The sequence below is a fragment of the Herpailurus yagouaroundi genome, unplaced genomic scaffold, assembly GCF_014898765.1.
Source record: "Herpailurus yagouaroundi ecotype Mexico unplaced genomic scaffold, PumYag 28, whole genome shotgun sequence".
Lineage (NCBI taxonomy): Eukaryota > Metazoa > Chordata > Mammalia > Carnivora > Felidae > Herpailurus > Herpailurus yagouaroundi.
This window is the reverse complement of record NW_024412376.1, coordinates 101,514,265-101,540,083: the sequence shown is the minus strand read 5'-3', so window position 1 is coordinate 101,540,083 and position 25,819 is coordinate 101,514,265. Positions and strand designations below refer to the sequence as shown.

General features: G+C 40.5%; 1 protein-coding gene across 6 annotated transcripts in view; it reads right to left on the bottom strand.

Moving 5' to 3' along the window:
• The window catches only part of RASGEF1B (RasGEF domain family member 1B), a 563,026-nt gene that overhangs the window by 23,753 nt on the left and 513,454 nt on the right, over positions 1-25,819 (bottom strand). For 2 of the 6 annotated variants that reach the window (XM_040480060.1, XM_040480070.1), the window contains 3 exons: positions 2,618-2,800; positions 793-915; positions 37-174 (listed from right to left, as the gene is read on the bottom strand). In XM_040480060.1, the coding sequence (XP_040335994.1) occupies positions 37-174; positions 793-915; positions 2,618-2,800 (444 nt within the window). Of the gene's footprint in view, positions 1-36; positions 175-792; positions 916-2,617; positions 2,801-13,813; positions 13,932-14,217; positions 14,467-14,508; positions 14,657-25,819 lie in introns of those variants that run through there. The other 4 variants (XM_040480079.1, XM_040480085.1, XM_040480088.1 and 1 more) reach the window with 4 other exon arrangements.

The following is a 25,819-nucleotide window of genomic DNA, read 5'->3' as shown; positions in this document are numbered from 1 at the left end:
AAATTTGAGTGGTTTTGCTAGATACAGGATACCAACCTCCTCGCCACTGGCTATTCGGTGAGCCAGATCTTTTAAGTTTCTCATCATTCTTTCATCCCGAAAATCATAAGGAAACGTTTCCGTCCATTCTGTCAGGAGTTGAAGGATTTTGGGTGCAATTTTTCTTATCTGGTTCTGGGGAGAAAAAGCAAATCTCATTGAGTGATGTCTATCACCATGGACTGCATCAAACACATAATTGCAAACAGTTTCACTGGTAAACTTCTAGTGCAAAGTCTTTAGGGTTAAAGAAGAAGTCTAGTCCCCCTCCCCTAAGTCAATGCCAAGTACCACCAACTTAAGGCAGGATCTAGGGGTCTTCCATGGCATTAGATTTATATTGTGGGGTTTTGTTTGTTTGTTTGACATGAAGGGCATGACAGTTTATCTTACAAAAACTGTACCATACTGCTCATAATGACCAGCAAACACATTATGATGGCTTTTCTCCCGGGTATTAACATGGCAGTATTTTTATATACTGAAATGTTTCAATAGGACCAAGACTGGTAGAAAAATAAAGATCTTAGATGGAAATGAACACTAATAATTCTGGCGTCCTACCCTATATTGTGTCCTTTATACCATTCCCAATTCCCTTTGCACAGCCATGATACCATGCATGCCCCTCAGCCTGCGGATAAGGAAACCAACTTCACAAAATCTAAGCCACACAGTTACCAATCCTAATAGAAATAGAAAAGAGAAAGCATACTAATAGAGAAAACTGTAAAGTTCAAAATATATCATTACCTTATCGCTATTAGGATCACTTAGTCTCTGGTGTTCAACACATAAGTGGCAAACCTTGGCCATTAACTCGTATGGATGCATAAATAACCGAGAACTGAGGAGGAAGGTAAATATGTATGTTCTCTGTGGCAAGAGAGAAAAAAAATCATCACGGTTACATTCTCCACGAAACTAGTATCTTTCCCATATATGATACATCTTAATCCATTAAATTCTCTGAGTCAAAGTTAATATACTACCGTTTCAAAAGTAATGCTTAGCAGTAAAACACCTGACGATGGATTTTTCCTTTGCCTTCTGATGTATCTCTTCCCTTCAACCACACCAAAAAACCCAGAAGTACAAGGTAAGTTTATCTACCGAAATTATTCAAAGCACATTTTCATGTCCAGCCTCTGGAGTCAGTATACCAGGACACCTAACTCATTTTAGTAAAGAGGAATGAACTTCAGCGCAGAGAAAGAGATCTAACTTAAATATACCACCCATACAGAATCTTGTTCTGGGTCCAAATGTTATGGTAACTCAATGGAAACAAAAAAAAAAAAACCCACCAACCCACATCAGCTCAAGAACTCTCCAGTGCATCCAGGGTGGCACAATGTAGTGTTTGTATGCTTGTGCCAGAACATTCAAAGGTGGGCTTGCAAGTGATCTATTTCCTTGCCCAAAAGCTAAGCAATTTGATAAAACACAGTATCACACTATATAGTTTTCTTTAACTACATTGTCTCCCAAGAAGCCAGTAATGAAGTAGAGCTTATTTATTATAATAGTTTCAGCCTCCCAGTGAAAAGAAAAATTCCAGGTTTTTTTTTCCCTTTTTTTTTTTACCCCCCTTAGGCGCCTTTAGTAGCTCATAAACACTTACACGACTGAACAACGGATTCCTTTTACTTTTGATTACAAGTTTTCCCTGTGTGGCAACATATTTCAAAATGCTATGTAACAAGTCACACACAGAGAGAGAACTCAAGAGGGAACACTATGGTGAATTACAGTGGCAAGCACAAACTATCCTTCACACACCAAGGTCATTATTATATTTGTAAAAACATGAATCTAGTGTCTAGATATTTTCATGCAATCTTTATCAACAATCAGCTGTTGTTGAGTAACAGGGGCAGCTGTAGCACAAGGAAGGGGGGGGGGGGGGCAGGAACACCGCTTGCCCAGAAACAGAAAATCTAGGTTTGACTGCGGATAGGGGTCGAGGCTGTGTGTGGATTACTCAACGTTCTGAATTTCAGTGTCCTCCTCCCTGACCTCCTGGAATTGCTGCAAAGGCTGAGAAGATGTAAGTGGATTCCTTAGATAGAAAGTGTTATCTATATAAATGTTGGCTATCGAAGTAAAATATTAGCAATCTATAAAGAATTGCATCTTGAATATAACTCTTGTTCTCCTTTCTATGAAGTTTTTCCACCTATGAACTTCACTTTTCTCAGCATAGCGATGGGTCTGGAAACCAAAAAGGCATTAAATATTCTGGGAGTATCCAACATCCTCTAGCATGTCTATGCAAGGACCAAGGTATATGCATGAATTAAAGCGACAGATAGATACTTCATTTACATGGTATCTGACTGCCTACAGTGTGGTACCAACCCTGAATAGAAACCAAACTGCAGACAATAATCAAAACCTGGATCATACCCAGGCTCAGTTTGATCTCAAAATACTCAATAATCAATATGCAGTTTCTTATTCGAAAAATTCTCGGCAACCCAGATATAATTCAGTAGTATCTAGGGTCCCTGCCTGCTACAGTGTATTTTTTCTGAAGAATACCAAGGATGTGTTTCACAGTAACAGCGATACCTACATCCGGATAGTAATCCACATTAGGTACTAAGTGCTGGATGAGTGCTTCCAGAGACCCAGAGAGGAGGTTGTTGTCGTGGTAATACAACCCTCCGCAGCTGTCATCTGCAGACTGATAGAGGTTTCGGTTGTAACCACTGCTGTCAAACATTGCTGAAAAGGGAGGAGTCTGAGGCATGCTTTCCTAAAATGAATAAAAAAAAAAAAAAAAAGGAGAAAACAGTGTGAGTCATTTGCAGTCCAAAAGAAAAGTAGGCTTTCATAGTAACGAGGGAATAAATACTTTTAAAAATAGGTTAGGTTCTGATCCAATATCAGAATCCATCAAGAAAGCAAACTGCTCTTAGAGTAACACATGTATGCATACTTTTGAGTACCCATGTCATTCAGTCAAATGCCATAAAATGCTTAGATCAAAGGACCCCGTTTGGACTGAAGAGTCAAATCTCTGGCTGCCGCGTTTAGATATCCCTCCTTCACAGGAAGAGAACTGGGCTTCCAATTGCTTTATCTGACTGAGTCAGGTGTTATCCAGAGGCAGAAACGAACAAACCTTCCCAGCTGGTTAGGAAGAATTACATAGCAAGTAAGAACTATCAGACTAACAGTGGTCATAGTAGGCGACAACCAAAACAGAAGTTGGACAAATGGAATTGTAAGAGAGGCCTAGAATTAAAGCACACCGTGTGTGTGTGCGTGTGTGTGTGTGCACGCGTGCACGTGAAGAGCATGTGTGTTTCCAAACGTACGTATCAAGAGTTAATGCTGACTCCAGCTCCCTTGGAAGAGCGGATGCTGTTGACTTTTGCCCCTTTGTGTCAAATTCTTTCGGGGTGGGGGCTCTGTAAAGCCTCGGTTCTCAGTAAACACGTGGGCTGAGAGGCACCTGATTTGGGGAACAAGAAGCCCCATGATGGTCCTCTCCATTTGTGTGCTTTGCAGCTCACAAAGCCCTTGTTTGGAGGGTGCTCGGTAGAGGCCAGAAGCTATTAAGTTATTACTTGGATTCCTAGGGACAGAGCTCCCGACCCTGAGAATAGACTCTTGGTTTCTGACAGCACGTCTGGACAATGGAGGCATTCAGGAGCTGCCAGACTGAGAGCTGCAGAAGGCAAACAATGAAGGAAGGCTTTGGACTGATGGGGACAGGGTGTGTGGAGGCTGCAGGAGGACACAACCTGGGCTAATCCTTCTTTTCAAGATGCCAAAAGATATTTGCATCCCAATGGGGGAGGGGAGTGGAGGCCTGCCTGAGAAGGCACATCCTTCGCTCCTAGCGCATCTATTCCAGCTCCAGTAGCTAACGGGGATCACCGCATCATAACACATGCATGTGCCTCGGCAGGAGGGGTCAGGGGTTGGGTGTTAGGGAAAAAAACAAACAAAACAAAACACATCTACTATAAGGACAACCTGGAAGGTGAAAACAGCATTTAGGAAAGGAAGTATCAAGAAAAAGAAATAGAAAACCAGCTTCAGCATTTTGTACTCTATCCCATCCACAAACCAGTGCCGAGGGAGAATGCAAAAAGCAAAAAAGCCACGAATAGGAAGAAGCTGATTACTGAGAATCACGCCGGGAGAGGGGTCACGACCTGCACCATCACTGCCACACCTCTGGCTGAGGCAGGACATACTCGTAACAGCCACAGGATCAGGAACACAGGATGCAAACAGTAACACAAATACTCCGTATGTAGTTGGTAAGACCTTGCACATATAAATAATTATTAAATAACTCAATGTTCACATTTTATAAGACAGTGGACAAAGTGTGTTTCTGTCCTCTTCAAATTGCTAGTTTTCTATTAGTATGATTCATGTGCGATATAATCTTTGCAAATAAGTTGTCCTTGGTGGGAAGATAAAAAAATAAAGAGCCCATCTACCTTGCTGAGAAACTCAAAATGTCCTTAAACTGAAACTCTGGGACCCAAGATGAGACGCACCTAAAAGATACTTCTGACAGCCTGGGGGGAACTGTCCATCTGAATTTGGTTACCTACCTCTGGCTTAAAAAACTTTAGATGGTTAAAACCACACAGTGTCCTTCACAAACAGGATGACAGTTGAAACTCATTCTGTCATGCCCTTGCAGTTGGTTCTTGTTTGGGTTTTTTTTTTTTTTTTTTTCTGCCAAGTACTTTTTGCCAAGGATTTTCTTTGATTTCTCTACCTATTCATCACTACTGAAACCATCCCTAATAAAATGATGTTGGGAGATGGTTGGCCAAAAGACTTGGGAATTTCAGAAAATCAGAAAATGTTCAGAGTTCAGAAGGACCACTGAAATCATCTGGTGAAGAATGAAAAATAGATTTCATTCCATTTTCCAACTGTAATTAGAAGCGGGTGCCTGGAGGCCAGAGGATGAATAAGAAGAATTGAAAGGCTGTAACTAAGTGGGAGAATGTGTGTTCTAAGTGATTAGCAATGACTGCAAAAATGGCCATGGAAGAAGCCAAAGCCCAAGTGCCATCACAATCTGCTCCAGTCTCCTGCTTTTATAAATGTGCGAACTAAGAACCTGGAAGGTGAAATGAGGTAACCACGCTAAGATCTCACAGTGATGTGTCTATAGCATCAAGTGACCCCAGTGGACTCCCCTGAATCTTGCACTCCTGCTGCCTTCTGTTATTGACAGTAAGCATTAGCCAACAATAGTCAAGGGCCATCCAGTCCCCTTTTAAGGAAGCAGCACCAAAAGCCACCAAGTATGTGTACTTCTCAATTATTCACTCCCACGAAGCACACAAGGACTCAGATTTGACCAAGCACTCAGATTTAATGAAGCCCTAATCAGGTGCCTCGTAGCTGTGGAGACTTCAGAAGGTAATTCGCCTCCACTGCTCCCCACAAAGGTTTTTTTATTTAGAAAATTATTCCCAATTTTGCTCACTCCTTCCAAAAGTATAAAGTATAACAAAACTATCATATTCTTTTAGAGCAAAGTTCTTCTTAGAGCATTATTAGAGAAATGATGGCTAAAGGTTTTTGTATTGTCCCTTGGAAACTGTATCACTCACAGGATCTCTTTGGGGAGTTATGAAATATCAACACTTAGATAATCCCTTCCAACCAAGCACCAAGGAAAATACTGCAAATAGCAATGGAAACCAAACTGAGATAAAGTCAATTTTAAGAAGAGAGACCGTCACAGGTCATTTTCTGCCTTCTAATCAGCTCTAACTTTTGCTAATCAACTGATTTCATTTTCCCATGAACTATCTTGACTGTTGAACTTGCACACAGCAGCAATCAAATGCTGAGATTCAAGTCACTCCAAGAGATCCCAGCCCCTTATTTGTGAACAATGCTCATATTTTTCTACCTTGCCTTAAACTCAAGATAACATCTTTTCAATTCTAAGGTATTGGCCCTAAGGCCTATTCCCTTCCTCAGTTGTGCATTCTGCTACTATGGGTTCCTTTGTGCAGGGAAAGGTCTCCACATTTTACCTTCCTTTACTTCTCTGATGCCCCTTCAGGGCTGCTAACCTGAGAAATGCCTAGATACACATTGAAGAAGGCTCTGGGAATGTCAGCAGCTCCTGTTTGTGTAAGGTTTACTGCCTACAAATGCCTTTTGGGATTCTTACAGCTACCCTGTTTGGCAGACATCCTCACTCTGTTTTGACTACCTAAGAAGCTAAGGTTTAGAAGAACTATCAAAACTGACTGGGATTACACTTCAGATAAGGGACAGATAGGACAGTGTTTCAAACCTGGATCTCCAAGTTCCAGGTTCAAAATTTATTGTACTATGTCATGTTATACTGCAAATGGTCTTCCTTGAACTTTTAATATTTAACCATAAAACGAAAAGTCTACCAGTCTATTCCAAATTGTAAGTTATCAGAATAATTTATATTGTTTCCTTTTCTAGTGATACATGAAATAAAAGTGTCTTACAATGGACGGCATCTTAGATTCAGTTAAATGCAGTCATATTTGCTTTTGCTTACTTTATACATTTCCAGTAAAAAATCTTAATGAGACAAATGACCAAAATAAAGATCATGGACCACAGTATTCAAAACCCATTTCTGGACAATCTCTAACAAGTGGCCAGTCTAGCCATTTTCTAGAAAGAACAACTGCCTTGTGTAACAGATGCATTTGGCAAACAAGGGGAGGTCAGGAGAATGGTACAGAAAGTACTCTTTGGGAAGCGCACCTTAAATACCTAAGAATAAACACAGCAGGTTTTCTTTCAAGTATCTTTCTTCCCTGTTATTACCCACATCGAGACCCACTGTTTGCTCAGGGGCACCTGGGTGGCTCAGGTGGTTAAGTAGCTGACTCGATTTCGGCTCAGGTCATGGTCTCACAGTTCATGAGTTTAAGCCCCACATCTGGCTCTGGGCTGACAGAGTGGGGCCTGCTTGGGATTCTCTCTCTCCCTCTGTCTCTGCTCTACCCCTGCTTATGCTCTCTCTCTGTCTCTCTCTGTCTCTCTGAAAATAAATAAGCAAACAAACAAACTTAAAACAAAGAAAAAAGAGCTACTGTTTGTTCAGTATTACTCAGATTTGTAATCCGAGACTTGAATTTTACCTGCTTCAGTTCTGGAATTGAAAAATGAGGCTCAGAAGATTAAATGTTAGCTTGGTTCTTGTTTTAGAAAACAAAGAAAACATCCAAGACTGGACACGAGAATCCAGAAAAGTATTTGTCCCCAGGCACTATGAACTCTAGGAATCATGTGCTGATGGTTTCTGTAGTGGGAGAAGGGCAAAGGGTGAGGCTGCTCTCATCCCAGAGATTCCATTTACTTATTTATTTCATCTCAGTGTAGTTCTGATTTCTTATCTGCAGCAAACCTTCCCTTTACAGCTCTCAGAATTAATATTTTCTGTCCCTGGCGTCCTTTAAACTCTCAATTTACTTCCCTTGACCCTTCGCAACATAGTCTCAAAACCAACATCTCCACTGCCTACCTCCCTTCCTTAGCACAAATTTCACCCCGTCCAATACACCTAACTGTGCGGACCTGTTAACCACAAATCTTGTTTAGGAAAAACTGACTTTCCCCAAGTTAGAATGTGTGACAGCATTAAGGTAAAATACTGGCATTACTTTACTATTACGTCAAACTTCAAAATAGTTAATTCCTTTGGGAAGAAAAAGAGATTTATATGAAATACTTGGAAAAACTGCTGACTTTATTCAAATCACTAGCAGAAAGATAAGGCAGAGGACAGGGTAATCTCCTAAGCAATTCTCCCAAAGTTTCATTTGTAAATCCTTTCAAACTCAGAATACACTCTATGTGGCCAGTGGCTCTTAACTTTCTAGGGAGATCACAAATCTCTCCCCACACTGCCCTCAGAGAAATATACCTACAAGTTTGCATATACTTTGAGGGAGTGCAGACACCAGGTTAGGAAGCACATGTGCAGGCCTGCACAGAGCCTAGATACAACTTATCTACTCGTCTAACTTGGTCTAACACGTTCAAGCCTGGCTCCTTAGATATCAAGGAATACTTGTATTTGCAGTTAGTACCGATCAAATGAAGTTAAGGAGAATTTTAAAATGATACTTCTTCTGATTTGGGTACAGATATTTAAACAGGTATTTTCTTTCCCTTAAATTGCGATGGTACCTTGGGATGGGGAAAGATGCCGTGAGACAACGGGAAACAGAGTTTGATTTTTAAAACAATGAACCAGGCTAAAAGAAAGCTCAGAGCCATGAAAATTAGCATACAGATTACAAGTTCTGTTGGAAAACTTCCCAAAGGAAAGTATAGGATATATCCAACTCAGGTATACAAGACGAATGTTCTTTCTTAAAATTAACTTGGTAAGCTGAAAAGTTGGTTGACAGGCAAGATAAGTTACAGGGGAAGCTAATTCAGTCACGAAGATAGATCATGTTCTTCCAAGGACTCTGAAAAAGTTCAGCCTGACATTGATCCAGAAGCAAGGAGGCAAGCTCTGGGTGATTTAAGGGATGAATGGATTTGAAAGGCATGCCTAATGGTTTCAAACCAAGGAAAGCACCAGATGAAAAGCTGCTTTTTTCTAAACAGCAGACTGTGTTTGAATTAGCGGCTGCTTTTGCACAATGTTATTTATGATGAGGCAGGTGCACCGGGATAAGGTGGTTTCAGGTGACAATTCAAATTGGAAAAGAGGTTGAGGTAAAGATGGGTGTGGGAACTAAATCAAAAGCTATCCTTCAACATCTGCTGTAGGTGCTGGGTAAATCTCTACCAGAATGTCAAATCAGCATTTCCTGTACACTTAAGAGAATGAGCTAGAAAAGGTAGGACTCAAAAAAAAAAAAAAAAAAAAAAAAAGGTATAAGGGGCTTTGAATCCATATTTCATCATAGAGTACTTTGGTGAAATACTGAACAAATCCAATGCCTTTATACTGATCGCTTATCTTTTAGCTTCTGTTTAAATGCTAGGCATGCGTCCCAATTAAAAAGAAAACAAACAAACCCACTGAAGTAGAGGAAGGCCTCCCTATCACAGCTGAACTTTGAAAGTGTATTTGTTTAGTGACGAGAGGCTTAATTTAATATCCTGGAATTACCGGTTTCCCAGTTCCCATCTAGATTCCAAAGGAACTTTGCACTTCGGTGAGATGCACCTTCTTCCTTTTTTCATTTGAGGATCCAGCAAGCTGCAGGAGAACACATTCACATATTTCAGCTTTACTGCAGCTGGTTTCCTCCAGTGCTTCTAGCCTCCTTTTGGCACTTCTGGATCTCAGAATACAAGGACTGACCTCATGCTCATACAGTGTAGCTGCACAGGCTTTTGAGTCAGGGTGAAAGTAAAAGTCATGTTTCTGACACTGTCTAAAATGTGGCTTATCTTGAGCTTGAAAATGTCTAGATTATCCTCTCGCATCGTTCCTGAGCCAGTGGGAGTCCTAAAGGCAGAGATTTCTAGCAACATCTCTGGAAACTGTAGAAATGCTCTTCTGACCTCCTTGAGAAAAGAGGTATGGTCGCTGAGAGAGCAAACAATGCAGAGTAGACAACTCAGAATCAACTCACTTCTCTGGCATGTGATGAAAAAGTAACTTGCTCCCAGACAGTACTTTCTTTGAAACTGAGCCCCAAATGCTTAGTAAATTATATAACCAGGGTGGGAGCAGGAAGTCGGTATTTTTTTTATTAAAGAAGGTGTTATTTCATTTTGCTTGATTTATTCTGGATGCTACTTTAGAAATCTTAACTAATTCCTAATTGATGGAGGAAGAGGGTTGTAACTCAAATACTGACTATCTTTGGTTTCCTTGGAAGGAGATCAAAGCAAAAATTTGTTGTCTCTTGTCTTGTAGATATCTTGGTAACAGTTTATTAAAGCACAAAATGATATTTCACTACATGGCAACTCTAAATGGGCCTGGAGGGTCATAGAAAACTTTTCTACAAGATAAATCTTTACTGTGTGGGCACAGATCACAGAACAAACAGGTTGATAGTCTCTGTGCATTGTTTTGAATCATCTACAACTTCCATGTAGTTCCTTATCTTACCAGTAGATGACTCCACGTTCCTGGTCTTTGTAAAAATTGGTGCTTTCCAGTGGTAAGGGTGAGTGCTGGTTTAGAAAAAGAAAAAGGACAATTCGAGTTCTGGGTGAAATAAAAACTAAGAAATCGGTGTTTGTCATCTTGGCATATGACTGAATTTAGGAAAGTGGCATTGTTCATGTTGTACAGTTGAAAATACTGGCTGAAAAAGTCAGTGGGTCTTATTTCCTAGGTCTTAAGTGCCTATCTATGATGAGAATTAATTATTTCATTTTCCCAGAGGGGTAAAAGTGATCTTCTGGATAATCAAAATCATCATTATCTAATTACATGCTGTCAAAAAGAACCTTCCTGGATACTGGAAATCTTCCTCTTCTACACTATTCAACATAGCAGCCATTAGCCACAAGTTAGCTACTAAGCATGTAAAATGTGCCTAGCATAACTAAGAAACTAAATTTTGAATTCTGTTTAATTTAACTAAACTGAAGTTTAAACATCTCCATGGGACTATTGGCTATCATACGGGATGGCACAGATAAAGTTGTTGAGTCATCATTTATAGCATAAGCTCTCGGGGGCGCCTGGGTGGTTCAGTCAGTTGAGTGTCTGACTTCGGCTCAAGTCATGATCTCGCTGTTGGCGAGGTTGAGCCCCACATCAGTCCCAGTGCTGATAGCTCAGAGCCTGGAACCTGCTTCAGATTCTGTCTCCCTCTCTCTCTCTCTCTCTCTCTCTCTCTCTCTGCCCCTCTCCTGCTCACACTTTGTCTCTCTCTCAAAAACAAATAAACATTAAAAAAAATTTATAGCATAAGCTCTCAAGACAAATTACAGAGTATTATACAGGGAGCACCCTTTACTGAAAGGGTTTATTCTTCTAAACCCAATTCATTTCAGCAGGAAAATGACTTGATACTTAGTGAGGACACTTAATAAACAAGCAGAATCTTCCATTTACATTTTATTATGGAACATGATTCCTGGAATAATTTTATTTTTTAGCTGCAAGTTCTTGAAAAACTATGTTTGTCCCTTCTCCTTTTGATAAATAGAGAGATACAGGCAGTCTATAAAGTGTTTTCCTCCCTTACAAGGTTAATTTGTACTCTCGCTGTGTAAAACTGGCTTTCATACCAGGGCCTCCTAATAAAATTTGAATCAAACGAATGACTTCTAGATACAGACATACCTTGAAATGGAATAATAAATATATTAACCTAAGGAAAAAAATTATTGGTCAAAGACTGGTTAGAAATTGCATAAATGTTAACACTGACTTAATAAGTAAAAAAAAAAAAAAAATTCGAACTCAACTTTTTTGATAATTAGTATTTTCTAATACACTTATGGGGAAAGAAAGCAGGTCAAGAAAATATTAAATCTCTACATAGTGCTTATCAATAGAAAGAAACTTCACTCTCTTTGCTCCATTTTCATATACCCAGAAAGTAGCTGAACATCTAACTGCAGACACTACATCCCCAATCTTCCACCCCACTTAGGATGCAAATGCACGAAGTGATAGTACAGCAGAATAAATCCACGGTCAAAGAACTAAAAGCAACTTAGAAATCATCTAGCTCAATACCCCATCAACTTTACAGATATTGCAGGTAGAAGGAGAGAACAAATGACTGGTTAGGGCTCCAGATCAGACAGGACGCACCTCCCTATTCCCAGAGTAGATACTGCCCACAGCACTGGGCTACAATATCTGTTATTTTAAGATAATCAAGGGTTGTATACATCTTTTTTTTTTTTTTTTTGTAGGTTTAACTGGAGAACCAAAACAGAACAACTGTATTTCTAGAAAAGTGAAGGGAGTGGGGAGATAATACCTGAATACGACCACTAACCACAAAAATGCCATAAATCTAAAGCAGTATATTCAATAGCACCATTTGTCTCTGTAAGACTTCACAATACATTATAATGTCTTTACCATTTATTATTTGTGGCATCAGAATCAAGGTGCCAGATTCTCAATCCCTGCTTCAGGGATTTCAAATTCTTGTCCTAAGTAAGGGAGAAATGCCCTCTTTTCCCCATCTCCTGTCTCAGGGAAGACTCTCCAGAGCCATCCAAATTGCTTCTCCAAAGTCCACCTCTTCCAGGTAGCCTTTGGAGATTGATAATGTCGATTCTATCATTTAATGTGCCATAATTACGTACCTTACTTAGCACAGAAACTCACCCAGTGATTAATTTTAGATTGTAAGAACGTAACGCTACCAATAATATAAGAAATATGTATTGTAAGAAATAATACATATTTAGAAACAGTAAGTAATATATACCTAAGAATACATTAGATTAGATGCTAAGCTGGGGGAAAAAGACAATAAATGTAAACGCTTTCCAATGATTTTCTATTCCAAAAGACACTGTTATCCCAGGTATTAGGTGTGGTAGTATTGGAGAAAATGTCTCGGGGAGTATATAAAACGGAGCAAGACTGAAAATGAACCATGGGAGAAATAAATTCTCAGAATTTAACACTTCATTAGAGAACTGGAAAGTAGGAGGCCAGTATGCTTAGTAGCCAGAAATGTTGCCACCTCCAGGAAAACAAAGGATTGACCTACATGTAGTGGAATCATGCCAACAAGAAACTTACTAATCATTGACTGATCTTCTCATCTTTGCAAGAAAAAAAAATCTGCTTGAAAGGGATAATACAGCAATGCTTGTGAACCCTGATCTCTGTCAAAAGCACCCCAGAGTCCTCACTGCCCCAACCAATGTCCCACCTCCCCACCCCATATAAAATAACCATTAATGACAGGACCTAACAAGCTGTCATTCTTTTATTCTGTCATAAAAATCTCAACAGCCAAAATTTTTTACTTTTATTTCTTTTTGAAAATCAATTCTACATTTGCCTCAAACCTCATCTGACCAGTGGCATTCCTCTCAAATGTCCAATCACACCTACAATCTGGTTAATTGTAACCTCCTTGTTTCTTAGCATAGGTTTTATCACAGTGGTCCAACTACGTTTTAAATTGAGACATAGCTATCACATGCCAAGCTCTGGCTACTGTTTTCAGGAGGAAAGAATAATTATTCACCCCATCTGAGTCTGACTGTACCAGACATTATTCAAGAGTGCAACACCCTGAGCCCTAGACTCTTCCCCTTTATGCACCCAGTTCAGCGACCCTCCCTCGGCCGTTGGAGATCATCCAGGGCTAAATATAGATCTACGCACACCAGCAGTTCCTGACCGCGGTCACATGGTGCTGCTGACGAAGGACTCCTTGGAGACGTATTCGGCCCAAACACACATACACAAATTTGTGTGCATATTCATCTACACGCACTGTGCCCACCGAATTCATTGGCGAAGATGGGCACATCCACACTCAGAAGAGAAAGTCGCTGCCCAGGGATCTCCTCCTGCTATTTACCTCACTTGTGCCACCCTCGACACTGTGAGTGGACTTGGATACCTTGCTTTCGCCTGAACTGCGTCAATTTGCTTGGGGTAAAGTGCGAAGCAATACTCAAGTGGTACGCAGACAGATACACATACACAAGTGTGCACCTACCAGCCCCTTTCCCCCTGTACAGCGCTGAAGCTGTCCCCACGATTCCCCTAGAAAGTGGAGCCTCTTTTATGCCAGCTGCCACAAGGCTCCTAGGTACTTTTGGCTCACGTTATTACAACCTAGCCAGGTGTCTCGAGGCGACTCACCTGAGCTCGGGCAAGTGCCGGGAGACTCGGTGTGTCCCAAATTCGCCAGGTGAACGGAGGCATGAACAAATATCACCTCGTCAGTGGCGAGCACATGACTTCTGCTCCCTGTCCCTTCCTAAGAATCAGACTTTAGATTATAGGGCACCGACACCAAAAATAAAAATCTCCCCACCCCACCCCCAACACGCACGAAAACTAGCCAAGAAGTAGAAGGAAACAACCTAGCAGGGCACAGGAAAGGAGGAGAGAATGAAGAAAGGATGAACGCGTCTAGAACTCAGACAAATCCTCAAAAACTACCAACATGTCAAAGAAAAGGCCTAGCTTCGGGATCCGGGCGAGAGACGCAAAGCAAAACCCAAGTCTGCCCCTGCCCGCGCCCCAGCGGCTCGGCCCCGCACCTGTTGGCACCCGGTCCGCTCCCAGGGCAGCCCAGGCGACCTCGGCGGCCAGGCAGGCGACTCCCTCGGTTTCTAGCTTTTGCCAGGCGCTTTGTGCCAGAGAGCGTTTGGTCGCCCCGATTCTCCCGCCTCTTCGAGGCGCACCCGGCAGCCGGGGCGCCTGAGAGCCGGGCTCGCTACGAGCGCAGCTCCGGGGCCGTCTGGGACAGCGCAGAGGACAGCACCGCCGCGCGTTCCCGCTGCCAGGCTCAGGCCCCTCCGGGAGAACTGTCTGGCCAGGGAACAACCCACCTGCAGATGGACCTCGGGTCCTCGGTTTCCCGGCTGTTTGCCGCGCGCCCACAAGCGCGGCCAAAGAAAAGGGAGCTAAAGCGCGCGCGAAGAAGGAAAATAAATTCCGCTCGACCAGTCGGGTGCCTTGTTTATACTGAAACTACGGCCTCAGCCGCGGCGCACACCCCCTTCCCTCCGAGCCCGCCTCCCGCCGCCAGCCCCGCCCCGCCCCGGCAGGGGCGGACCAATCACGGCGCAGCTCGCCGCCCACGCCGCCACCGCCTCCAGCGCCCGGGACCGGCCCACGCGGCGCAGGGCGCTGGGGACTCCCGCGGCGCGGTCGCCTGGGTGCCCTCCTACAACGCGGAGGCCCGTGCAGCCGGACTCAGCGCTGTTTACCTGCGTCGGTTCGGCCCGCTCAGAATGGCGTGCGTTTCCTCCTGAGTCCGCCTGCCCGGGGCTGTTTGTGAAGTCGTGTGTGAGTGTGTGTGTGTGTGTGTGTGTGTGTTCATTTACCTGTGTACTACCTGTAAATACCGGCCCGACTCGTTATACAGTATCTATTAGCATAATCATGAGCTAAAGGTTACTGTACATATACTTTCAGAAGAGAGCTTGAGAGAAGCCACAAGAACATTTGCTTAGCAAATATTTACGCAGAGCCCGAATGCTAGGCATTGTGCAAAACGCTGGGGGCAGGCTCTAGGCAAAAGTAGGCTGGCCCCTGCCATTGTGAACCTTCCAGCCGGTCTAGAGAAGGACAAACGTTAAGCAAATGGTCACCCAAACAAAATACAAAATTGAGGCTGTTATAAGTTCCACAAAGGAAGGGAATCTGTGCCATGAAATATGATTCTGGAGGCAAAGGGGAGGCCAGTCCTCAGTGAAGGCTGTGTTGTCATGGTAACCACATACTCATCATTGGATACTTGATAACTATTTTAGAAAAAGGGTAAAAACCTCAATGCTTCACCTTGTACAAATAAAAGAGACTGAAGGGAAGAAACGATGGAAACAAATAAGGGGAGAAAGAGACTCAAGGAAAGAAAAAAAATGTGAAACATCAGGAGACTCTTGCTAGCTACATGACCTTGAGTAAGTAAAGTATCTTTCCTGAGCTTCAGTTTTCCTATATGTAAAAAACAACACTATTCATACCTGTCTTATAGGACTATAATTAGGATTACTGAGCTAGAGGAACCCTGTGTGTCCCTGCCCCATTCTCCTTGTCTCCCCCTCCTTCCTAGTGTGGAAACAGTCATCTTGAAGTTCACCTTGCCTATTCTTAGCTTCATCTGTGCCTCCTCTCACTTCTCTTCCTCTAATTATACGTTCTCCTTTTCTTCTGCAAATGGGTCTCCCCAACTCAGTAATTCACTTTAAGCCTCTCGGAAGTTTAAAGGAGAAGCCATTCAGCCAAAAGAGCTCGGTAGGAGGCGGCCATGCAGAGAGCCACAGAGGCTCTTGGCTGCCCAGCCTAACTGTTGTGGTTGTGCTGGTTGTTTTGGCTTTCAAGATCAGTTTTCCCATCCTGGTTCTGTAACAAACAAGCCATTTGCGGTTGTGCAAGTTATGTACAATATTGAGGTTCCCTGGCCTGTAGCAATTAATTAAAAGGGTTGGACTAAATCAGGATTTCTTAGTGGAAATATTTGACATAGCCTTAATAACCTCTGGATACACCCCCCACCCTGGAAGAGTTTGCCCAGCTTTTCTTTCTTAAGTTGTTTTTTTCCCACCAAAACAAAAAATGTTTACTTTAGATTCTCAAACCTAAAAGGGACACTATAGTAATATTGATGTAATGTTTTACCAAACCACATTCCTGCTCTCCATACTGGTGGATCTCCCAGAGCCCCTTCTAGCTCCCCATATGAGAAGTAATACATGAAGGGACAGCTCCAGAGCTATGTGGCCCAAACTCTGATCCTGTCCTATCATTTAGCCAGTTATCAAACCTTACAAGAGATCCTGAAGGACTCTGGGCCCCAACTTACTCATATGAAGGTAGCAATCATAGTTTATAAAAGTAACTTCTTCATAGTGTGTGAGATTAATTAAAAGAGATAATATGTGAAATGGGTTTGGAGCAATGTCCCTTAGAGAAGCCTTCCCTAACCCTCACTCCATATCTTTCGTTGTTGTTTCCTCTATAGAATTTACTACTATTTAACATATTGTATATTTTACTTATTATTGCCTCTCTCCCCTTGCTAGAATATAAGCCCCATAACAGCATGGTTTGTTGTTGTCATTGTAGTTGTTGTTTTCCTGCTGTATTTCCAATGTCTAGAATAATGTCTAACACAATAAGCACTTATAAATATGTGTTGGTTGACTTAATGAATGCCCAGTACATGGTAAGTATTCAATAAATAACCGCTGTTATGATTCTGTATCAAGTATTCTCTATCATGAAAAGATTTTTTTTTTTTTCCATTTTCTACTTCCCATAGTTTCTTTCTTGGTCTTTTGACTCCACTGGCTCAATTCTTATCCCTGTAAATGTTGGTAAGCTCAGTAATACCAGTCAAATTGATGCAAATAAAGCCCTGCTGAGTAGGATACTCAAATGATAAAAGTAGCCACTTATATTAAGCTTTGACTATATGGCAGGCCCTGTGCTAAACATTTTTTTTTCTCTTCCCTTCCTCTTGGATCTCAAGTGCACAAAATTAGAGCAATCATCATGACTAATTCATGTCCAATACTCTTTTTTAAATTTTATTATATTTAATGTATTTACTTTATATCATTAGTCTCCTTTATTTCCCATCTAAAATCCTATTTCCACCATCCCAAAAGCACTGACTCTTTCACACTTTATTTAGTATGTGTTTTTCAACCCACCTTTCATGAACAATGATGGTATTATTTTATGTGAGTACCACATGAGTGTATTTACCTAAATATACTCTTACTTTTATTTATGTTTCTCAATGTTGTCCCTCCAACATTTGACTTTGCTCATCTATTCATGTTGATACATGTTGATATTTTCACTCCTTTTACGTTGTGTTGAGTATTTCACCATATTTGTGTTACAATTTTTTTACTTACATTATCTTTTATCCTTGCCCAAACTCTGAGAGGTAGGTACTATTTTCTCCATTTCTGAGATGAAGGAATGATACTGAGGAAGGTAAATAACTTACCATGGCCGTACAGCTGAAGAAGCCATAAATTATACCTACATCTCTCTGATTCCAGTGCTCCCATCTTCCTACCCTTTAAAATGGATCTAATTACTGGGGCACCTGGGTGGCTCAGTCGGTTAAGTCCGACTTTGGCTCAGGGCATGATCTTGAGGTGGGTTTGAGCCCCGCGTCAGGCTCTGTGCTAACAGCTCAGAGCCTGGAGCCTGCTTCCAATTCTTTTTTTTTTAAATTTTTTTTTTTTCAACATTTATTTATTTTGGGGACAGAGAGAGACAGAGCATGAACGGGGAAGGGGCAGAGAGAGAGGGAGACACAGAATCGGAAACAGGCTCCAGGCTCTGAGCCATCAGCCCAGAGCCTGACGCGGGGCTCGAACTCACGGACCGTGAGATCGTGACCTGGCTGAAGTCGGACGCTTAACCGACTGCGCCACCCAGGCGCCCCGAGCCTGCTTCCAATTCTGTGTCTCCCTCTCTCTCTACTCCTCCCCTACTCTCTCTCTCTCTTAAAAAATAAACATTAAAAATTTTAAAAAATAAAATGGATTTAATTACTTACTATAAGATTTGTGAAATCCTGTCTAAAAAAATATACCATTAATTTGACCCATTTTACATCTCTAAGATATTGCTGTTAAAACTAGTAGATATATGTATTTAAGCTAGAGGCCAAGTGTTTTCATTGGAAAGCAATGTTTATTATTTGAGACACAAGTTTAATATTATTTGTGGTTTAATATTTTCTTAAAACACTTGAACTTTGTTTTCTTTATTTATTATTTTTATTTTAGAGAGAGGAGGACAGAATGGCGGCAGAGAGAGAGAGAGGGAAAGAGAGAGAATCTTAAGCAGACTCCATGTTCAGTGCAGAGCCTGATGCAGGGCTCAATCCCGTGACCCTGGGATCATGACCTGAGCCGAAATCAAGAGTGGGACGCTCAAGCAGCTGAGCCACCCAGGCGCCCCAACACCTGAACTTTAAATGAAAATCTCACAAAGTGAACTGCCTTCAAATATGTAAAATTTGCCATGTGAAAGAAAAATGAGGCTCCATAACGCAAAATAAGACTAAAGAAAGAAAAGAATAAAGGAACAGATCACAGCTTCAGTGTAAGAAAAATATTAAAGATGTCTGAGGTAGAAAAGCAGCCTTTTTCTGCATTGAATCCCTCTTTCTGGATCTTAAAAGGCCTTGTGAAATGGCCGAGTAACTCTCCAAAACACTTGGACATTTTCTCTCATTTCACTTTCTCAATGTCATCTGGAATATGGAGATGAACAGTTTAAGGATAAGGACTTTTAGCCCTCGCTTATACATGTAAGAAAATGAAGGCACTGATCACCCTACTCATCAATAGTCAATCTAGACCACAACCATGGCCTTCTCACTTTCAAAACCAAGGAAGACAAACCCACTAAGTATGATGTACATTGTCTATCTTGCATTTTACCAAAAGATTTATCAGAATTTTATAAAGCAAAACATTAAGAATGATCAAATGCAATTTGGAAACCATCACTTAACAGTTCCTAAGCAAGGTATGTTAATATGACCTAAGCAAGGTCTGTTAATACGACATATAACTATCCCGCCCCCCACCCCCACCCCTTTTACACAGGATGATGAAATACTATAGTGGTATGGCTAAGTCAAGACAAAAATATTTTGGAGGCATAGGACTCATTTTTGGGGATCCCCTGTCTTTGGACTCTCTCTTCCACGTGGCTGCAAAGGTAGGATAAGTTACTGTGCAAGATGTTGGGCAGACAAATTAGATCAGCCTCGCCCCAGACCTCAGAGAAAACCCCTTATTTTCCCCTTCCTTTTCAATGTGATTTTCCTGGACTTCCCTTTCCTCATCATCGGATTGCTGAGAGTGAAAGGGTGAAGGAGGCTGCTTGGCAAGTTTGGTGCCATACCTTGTTCCTACTTCTACCCTGAGCAAAAGGAATTCTGTCTGTGGGCCAACCTAGCTCACTTGGGGACCACACTGGAATTTCATAGTAATGCAAAGCGTATATGTGTTTGGCATTGACCTGTGTACATGCATTTCCCTGGAACCTGGGAGAAGGATGATGAAGGCAAGACACAAAGATGTAGATATTCAAGATTCCGAGTCCCTCCCTTCCCCGCTCCGTCAACACCTTCACCCCCTGCCATTTAGAAGGGATTTTTGTGATGAAACACATGTTTGGGTCAGTCTTGGAATGGTCATCTCAATAGTAATTCCCAGCATTTATTATAGTTGACAATGTTCTTTCATATCCATTATCTCATTTAGGGAGAACGTTGGGTCTGTGAGGGTCATTCATTTCTGACAGTTGTCATTGCAGAGGCATATATTTTCCTTTCCTGGGATCACTAAAAATATTAACGATAGTCGTTCATTCGGCTCTGCCAAGAAGATACTCCAAAGGACAAAGGAATTGACTAGAAAAGGTAACTCCAGGGAACTCTCTTCCACAGATCCATGTGATCCTGTATCACCATGACTTTTTATCTCCCAGACCTTACTTAAGGTTGTACAAAAGAATGTAACGACCACATGGGAAATGTAGTAGGTTTTCAAAATCCCCTAGGGAGGTGTAAAAAATTACGGTATCTTCATTTATACTAGATAAGAACTGTTGAAAGGCAAAGTTATTATTTTTCCTTTATCAGCATTATTGTTTCACTCATTTGCCAATTCTCATTTACTCATACGAAGTAATTATTTCTAATACCCTCAGGAGGGATATTGGTATTGAGAAGTAATATACCTTGGCCTGATCATAAGGTTATGAGACAATCTCATCATCTCCATTGGTTATATAATATATAGTGACTTATTATTTTCTGCACAAATATTTCATAACCTGCAACGTGCATCATTTTGACAAGATGTAATGCTATTTTGAGTATAAATTCAACTTTGTTTAACATGAATTTATTTAGATAAGTATTAATCTTATAAAATCTTTATAGTGAGTAGTAAATATAAATGTATTTCTATTTTCTCTTTCTAGTGGTTTTTGTCTGCTTTCTTGTGAATAAGTTGATCTTATAAAGAATTAAGAAAAGGTTTTCTGTTTCAAATTCTTCTACCCTTTAAAGTTAAGCCTGATTATTTTGCTAGAAGATCCCCTCAGTTTTGACTAATTACCAATCTATGTCCTAGAACATTGAATGGGAAAGGAGAATGGAGAAAATTAATAATAGAATAATAAAATTTTAGAACTGGTAGAAATATTAATGACCATCTCTTTTAATCTTTCCCCACCCCAATGCCACCAACCAAGGCATTTATGAAAGGAAATTGAATTCTGGAGAGATTAAATGATCTCTCCAGGACCATCCAACAAGATAATAACAAAGTTATGCAAGTCAAAGAGCCTGGATGATAAGCCCAAAACTTCAAAAACTACACGATTTTACTTCCTAATTATTTCTGCAAAGGTGAAATCTATGGAGCTACTTTGACATTGGAGAAGTACAATTTGTTTTCAAATATTGATGACAAACTTTCTCTGTTAAATTCTCCTTGAGGAAATGATAAAGGGGAATTTTCTAGAAATTGCTCATATTTTTCATTAGAATTCTCTAAATATTGCTATTACCATTTGTCTTATTTAATATTCAAGATAATAAAATAGTAAACTCTTAGTTGCTTTATCTTTAAAGTAACCATGTTGTAAAGTATCAATCAGACTCCATAAAGTATATTCGAGAAATTATGTTGATCAGGATGCCTGGGTGGCCCAGTTGGTTGACCATCTGACTTGGTTTTGGCTCAGTCATGATCTCAGGGTTGTGAAAATAAGCCTTTCATCGGGCTCTGTGTTGAGCATGGAGACTGCTTAAGATTCTCCCTTTCTACCTCTCTTTATTTATTTTTTTTTTTAATTTTTTTTAACGTGTATTTATTTTTGAGACAGGGAGAGACAGAGCATGAACGGGGGAGGGTCAGAGAGAGGGAGACACAGAATCTGAAACAGGCTTCAGGCTCTGAGCTGTCAGCACAGAGCCTGACGCGGGGCTCGAACTCACAGACCGCGAGATCATGACCTGAGCCGAAGTCGGCCACCCAACCGACTGAGCCACCCAGGCGCTCCTCTACCTCTCTTTAAAATAAATTAAAAAAAAAAAAAGAAATTATGTTGATCAAAAAAGCTTCTCTAATAAGCAGTTACTGTCATCATTATGAAAACATACACCTAAGGTATTTTCTCTTTCATCTACTAAAATAATTGATTTTCATAAGACTATATCATTTTTTTAAAAATATTTACAGCATAGTTGTGATTTCTAGATAATTTTGTGAAGTTTAATTTTGTAAAGTATCCATTTATTTTGACAGTTGAATAATATTATTTCCATAGTAAAGCCAGCATTTCCATATATATGTTTAGATACTGTTATAGAAAACATAATGCTAAATAGATTTTCTGCACAAAAACAAAGAGAGCAGATCATATAGTTTAAGTGTGTTTCACTAGCGAATTAGAACAGTTATCTCTGGAAAGGGGTAGAGAGGGGACTAGGATAGGAGGCAAAGAGGGCTTCAATTTTTTGTATAGTGTTTGATTTCTTTCATAAAGAAAGACGTAAAGCAGCTATGACAAAATGTCCATTATTATCATTTGTGGGTGATGAGTACACAAGTTTTATAATTTTATTTTATTTTTTAAGTTTTTCAAAAAAACCCCCAATTTTTGTAATTAAAGCTGGATATTTTCATATAGCTATACTGCATAACCTTAAACGTCTATATTTAAAGCTTACATTTTAAGGAAATCTCTAATGGTAAAGTTACTGTTTTACCTTGTTTTGTGCACTGATTAATCACATTTATAAAGTGTAACTGTCAACCAAAAGTCCAGAGAGTTTCATTTGGTCTCACTATACAAAAGTGTCAGTTGTGAAAAATTTGGTAAATAATGTTACACATCTCACACGGTTGATATTGCTTTCTGATGTAATTGTATGTACCCCCTCTCATACGGTGAGGCATATTGTGAGTAAACACACAAAAGAGCTTTGATTCTTGACTGAAGCCTGCTTTAAAGTCGAATCTCCTGCAGACTAACACCACTAGCATATGATTAACGTTTCCAGGGTCTGGAATTAACTAGTGATAATTTTAGAATCTACAATTATTCACATAATTGTCTCCAATTAGCTGTCTCTGAAGAGTGGTCAAGAAATAAAGGGAAGTGGAGGTTGAATGTATTGACAGGTCTCCCTATTCGTGGATTGGTCCATTTACTTCAGGTCTATTGAGAGAGTCAAAGTATGTGTTTGGAGATGTGTTTGGACGAGTCAATGGGGTGGAAGGACACTGCTGTTACTTATAGATGTGGAGTTTGGGAAGAGTTGGAAAAGAAGAGGAATTCTCTGGTCCAGACTATTGCTCAACAATTTAAAAGAGATTATCTCCTAAGAAAAAGCTTGTAAGGAAATAGGCCTGAGAAAGACAAGGCCTTCTCTATGGAGGTATGAACCTCACACCTCTCATAGCATGAAATGTATAACAGAGGGTCAAATAAAATATCTCAGTCTGGATAAAGTTTCCCCAGATAAATAAAACATTTGTCTTGTTTTGTTTTGTTGTGATTTTTTAAAGATTTCATAAACTCCTTTTGAAATGTCCTTCCTTCCTAAGTTAAAAGTTAAACACCAGCTATTACAAAAGGCAGTCATGAATCCAAACTTTCTAACTTCCAAAATACTAACATTAGGGCACCTGGGTGGCTCAGTTGGTTAAGTGTCAGACTTAGGCTCAGGTGATGATCTTGTGATTTGTGGGTTTGAGCCCCACATCAGGCTCTGTGCTGACAGCTCAGAGCCTGGACCCTACTTCAGATTCTGTGTCTTCCTCTCTCTCTGCCCCTCCTCTGCTTGCACTCTCTCTCTCTCTCTCTCAAAAATAAACATTAAAAAAATTTTTTAAATGCTAACATTAAGTTGTATTCTTTTCCCAAAATAGTTGAACCAGGACAGAATGTTTTTAAAATATCTCTAAATAGATGCGATTTGGGTTAGTCCTGCCCCTGGTCTTGCATTAAGGCTAATGGCAGACATATTATCATTTTTTGATTCACAACACAAAACAAAATAAAAGTGAATGTGAATTTTGATCTATGTCTTTCCCTTGGTAAGGAGAAACCCATATATAATGCCAAAGCCAATCCTTTAATGTATATCTCAATGACATAAGCTCCAGGAAATTCTCACCTGACAAGTAAGTTGTTTATTAGTCCCTAAAAATTTTTACAGAAGTTTTTAGATTTTCCTTTTTCCTTCCTTTTCCTCATCTTCCTTCCCTTTCTTTCTTTCTTTCTTTCTTTCTTTCTTCAAACCACATAGTGCTGAAAATTTTTCACTCCAAATCTCAGAGTAATCAACCCATGCTTCAAGGAAGAGGGAATATTTGAACCTGTTAAACAGGAATTCTTTTGAGGAGAAACAACCAGTATATTGAAAAAAGTCGTTTGCCAAAAGGGCTAGCAGAAGCTGTTCCAGAGCACATAAAATGAGGAAAGAAATGCAAAACAGGACAGCTAGTTGAAAGCAAACAGTGGAAGGGACACATTTTCTCACCTAGAGAGCAAGAGCAGTGACCAATATTTCAAAAGGACTCTCGTTAGCATGGGAACAAAGAAAAAGAATCCTATAAAGCTTGGCTCTCCGCTAAAGAACTTAACACTCAGATTCAGAGTTTCTTCACCTGTAAAATGAGGGAATTGGATGAGATGATTTCAGAGGTGTTTTCTAGCTGTCAAATGCTCCTTCATATTAAGTTTTTAATTATTGGTTTTTAGGCTAGTTCCATCTAGATAGCAGCTAGCCAAGAGGCTTGAAGAGGATCAGAAGTGAGTGAAAGACTTGACCCAACCCCACTAACATTATGATTATGGGCATATCCTTTCCCTGGAGTTCAATGTGCACATTATTATAGTGATTATGACATTTGAGAGTCCCTGGGAAGCTTCTTTCACTTTTCCCTAAGCCGTGGCCACACTGGAGGCAGTGGCTACAAGTAATCGCATCATAGCATAGTGACACCTCTGCTCTGGGTCTGGTTTAATGAGACCTGACATTCAACTTCAATAATGGAAGGTCTGGGGCTAATTTCTTATCCAACATATATGCATTGCATGTAGGGTGACCAACCATGCCCATTTTCTTGGGATTGTGCTGGTTTTAGCACTGAAAACCATAAGTCTTGGGCAGATCTTCAGTTCCAGGCAAATTGGAATGGTTGGTTGCCCTAATTTCACAGATATTTACTGAGAAACTTCCACAGTCCAGATCCTGTAAGAGGCATTGGGAACCCAACGAGAGCAAAACAGACAAGGTTCCTTCTATCATGGCGCTTCCTTCCAGGTGGGCAAGACACGCTTAAAACAGGGAAATAACCAATCATCACAGACAGTGATCATTCCTAAGATGGAGAACAGCTATGGGGCCTTCTCAGAGCGGGGGTCAAGGAAGGCTTCTCTTGAAGTAAGACCTGAAGGACAAGGAGTCAGTCATGAATATTGCCAGTATAGGTGTTAATTCTAGGTCGTTTCTAACAATGAAGAGGCCCCTCAAAGAAACCTTAGGATCATATTATCACTCTCTAACATTATCTTATTTATCCATTTATGTAATTACTATTAGAATTAAATTTGGAATAAAAATTTTACTAGAATAATTAGGATTAAAAAGTACGTGTGATCAAAGACCTTATCTATAATACCAATGCCCACAGCAATAGTTGGTATATAGTAAGTGTTCGATATCTATTGAATAAATAAATAAGTGAAAAGATTGCTACCTTTTGATCTACTATGTAGTTCACCAAACCCACTTTTCCTAAAATATTCCTCTTTTATCAAACCAGCCTGTCCATAAAGTAGGTGGAGTTATAGATCCTATGGGACATGGAACAGTCCAGGGCTATTCTGAGCCAGTGTGTGCCTGCTGGCTCCAAGAGAGATTTTGGAAGGACTTTCCTTTGCTCTGTGCCCATGTATTAGACTCATAAGATGTCAGATGCTCAGCTACCTAAGTCAAGGACAGATAGAGCTCATTTTGAAGTGTTCAGCTTCATGATGACCTGCTTCTATCAGTGTTGTGGTGTTGCTAATTAAAAGAAGGCAGAGGTCTGATAAACTCACGGCCTTAATAAATGAATCATAATGACT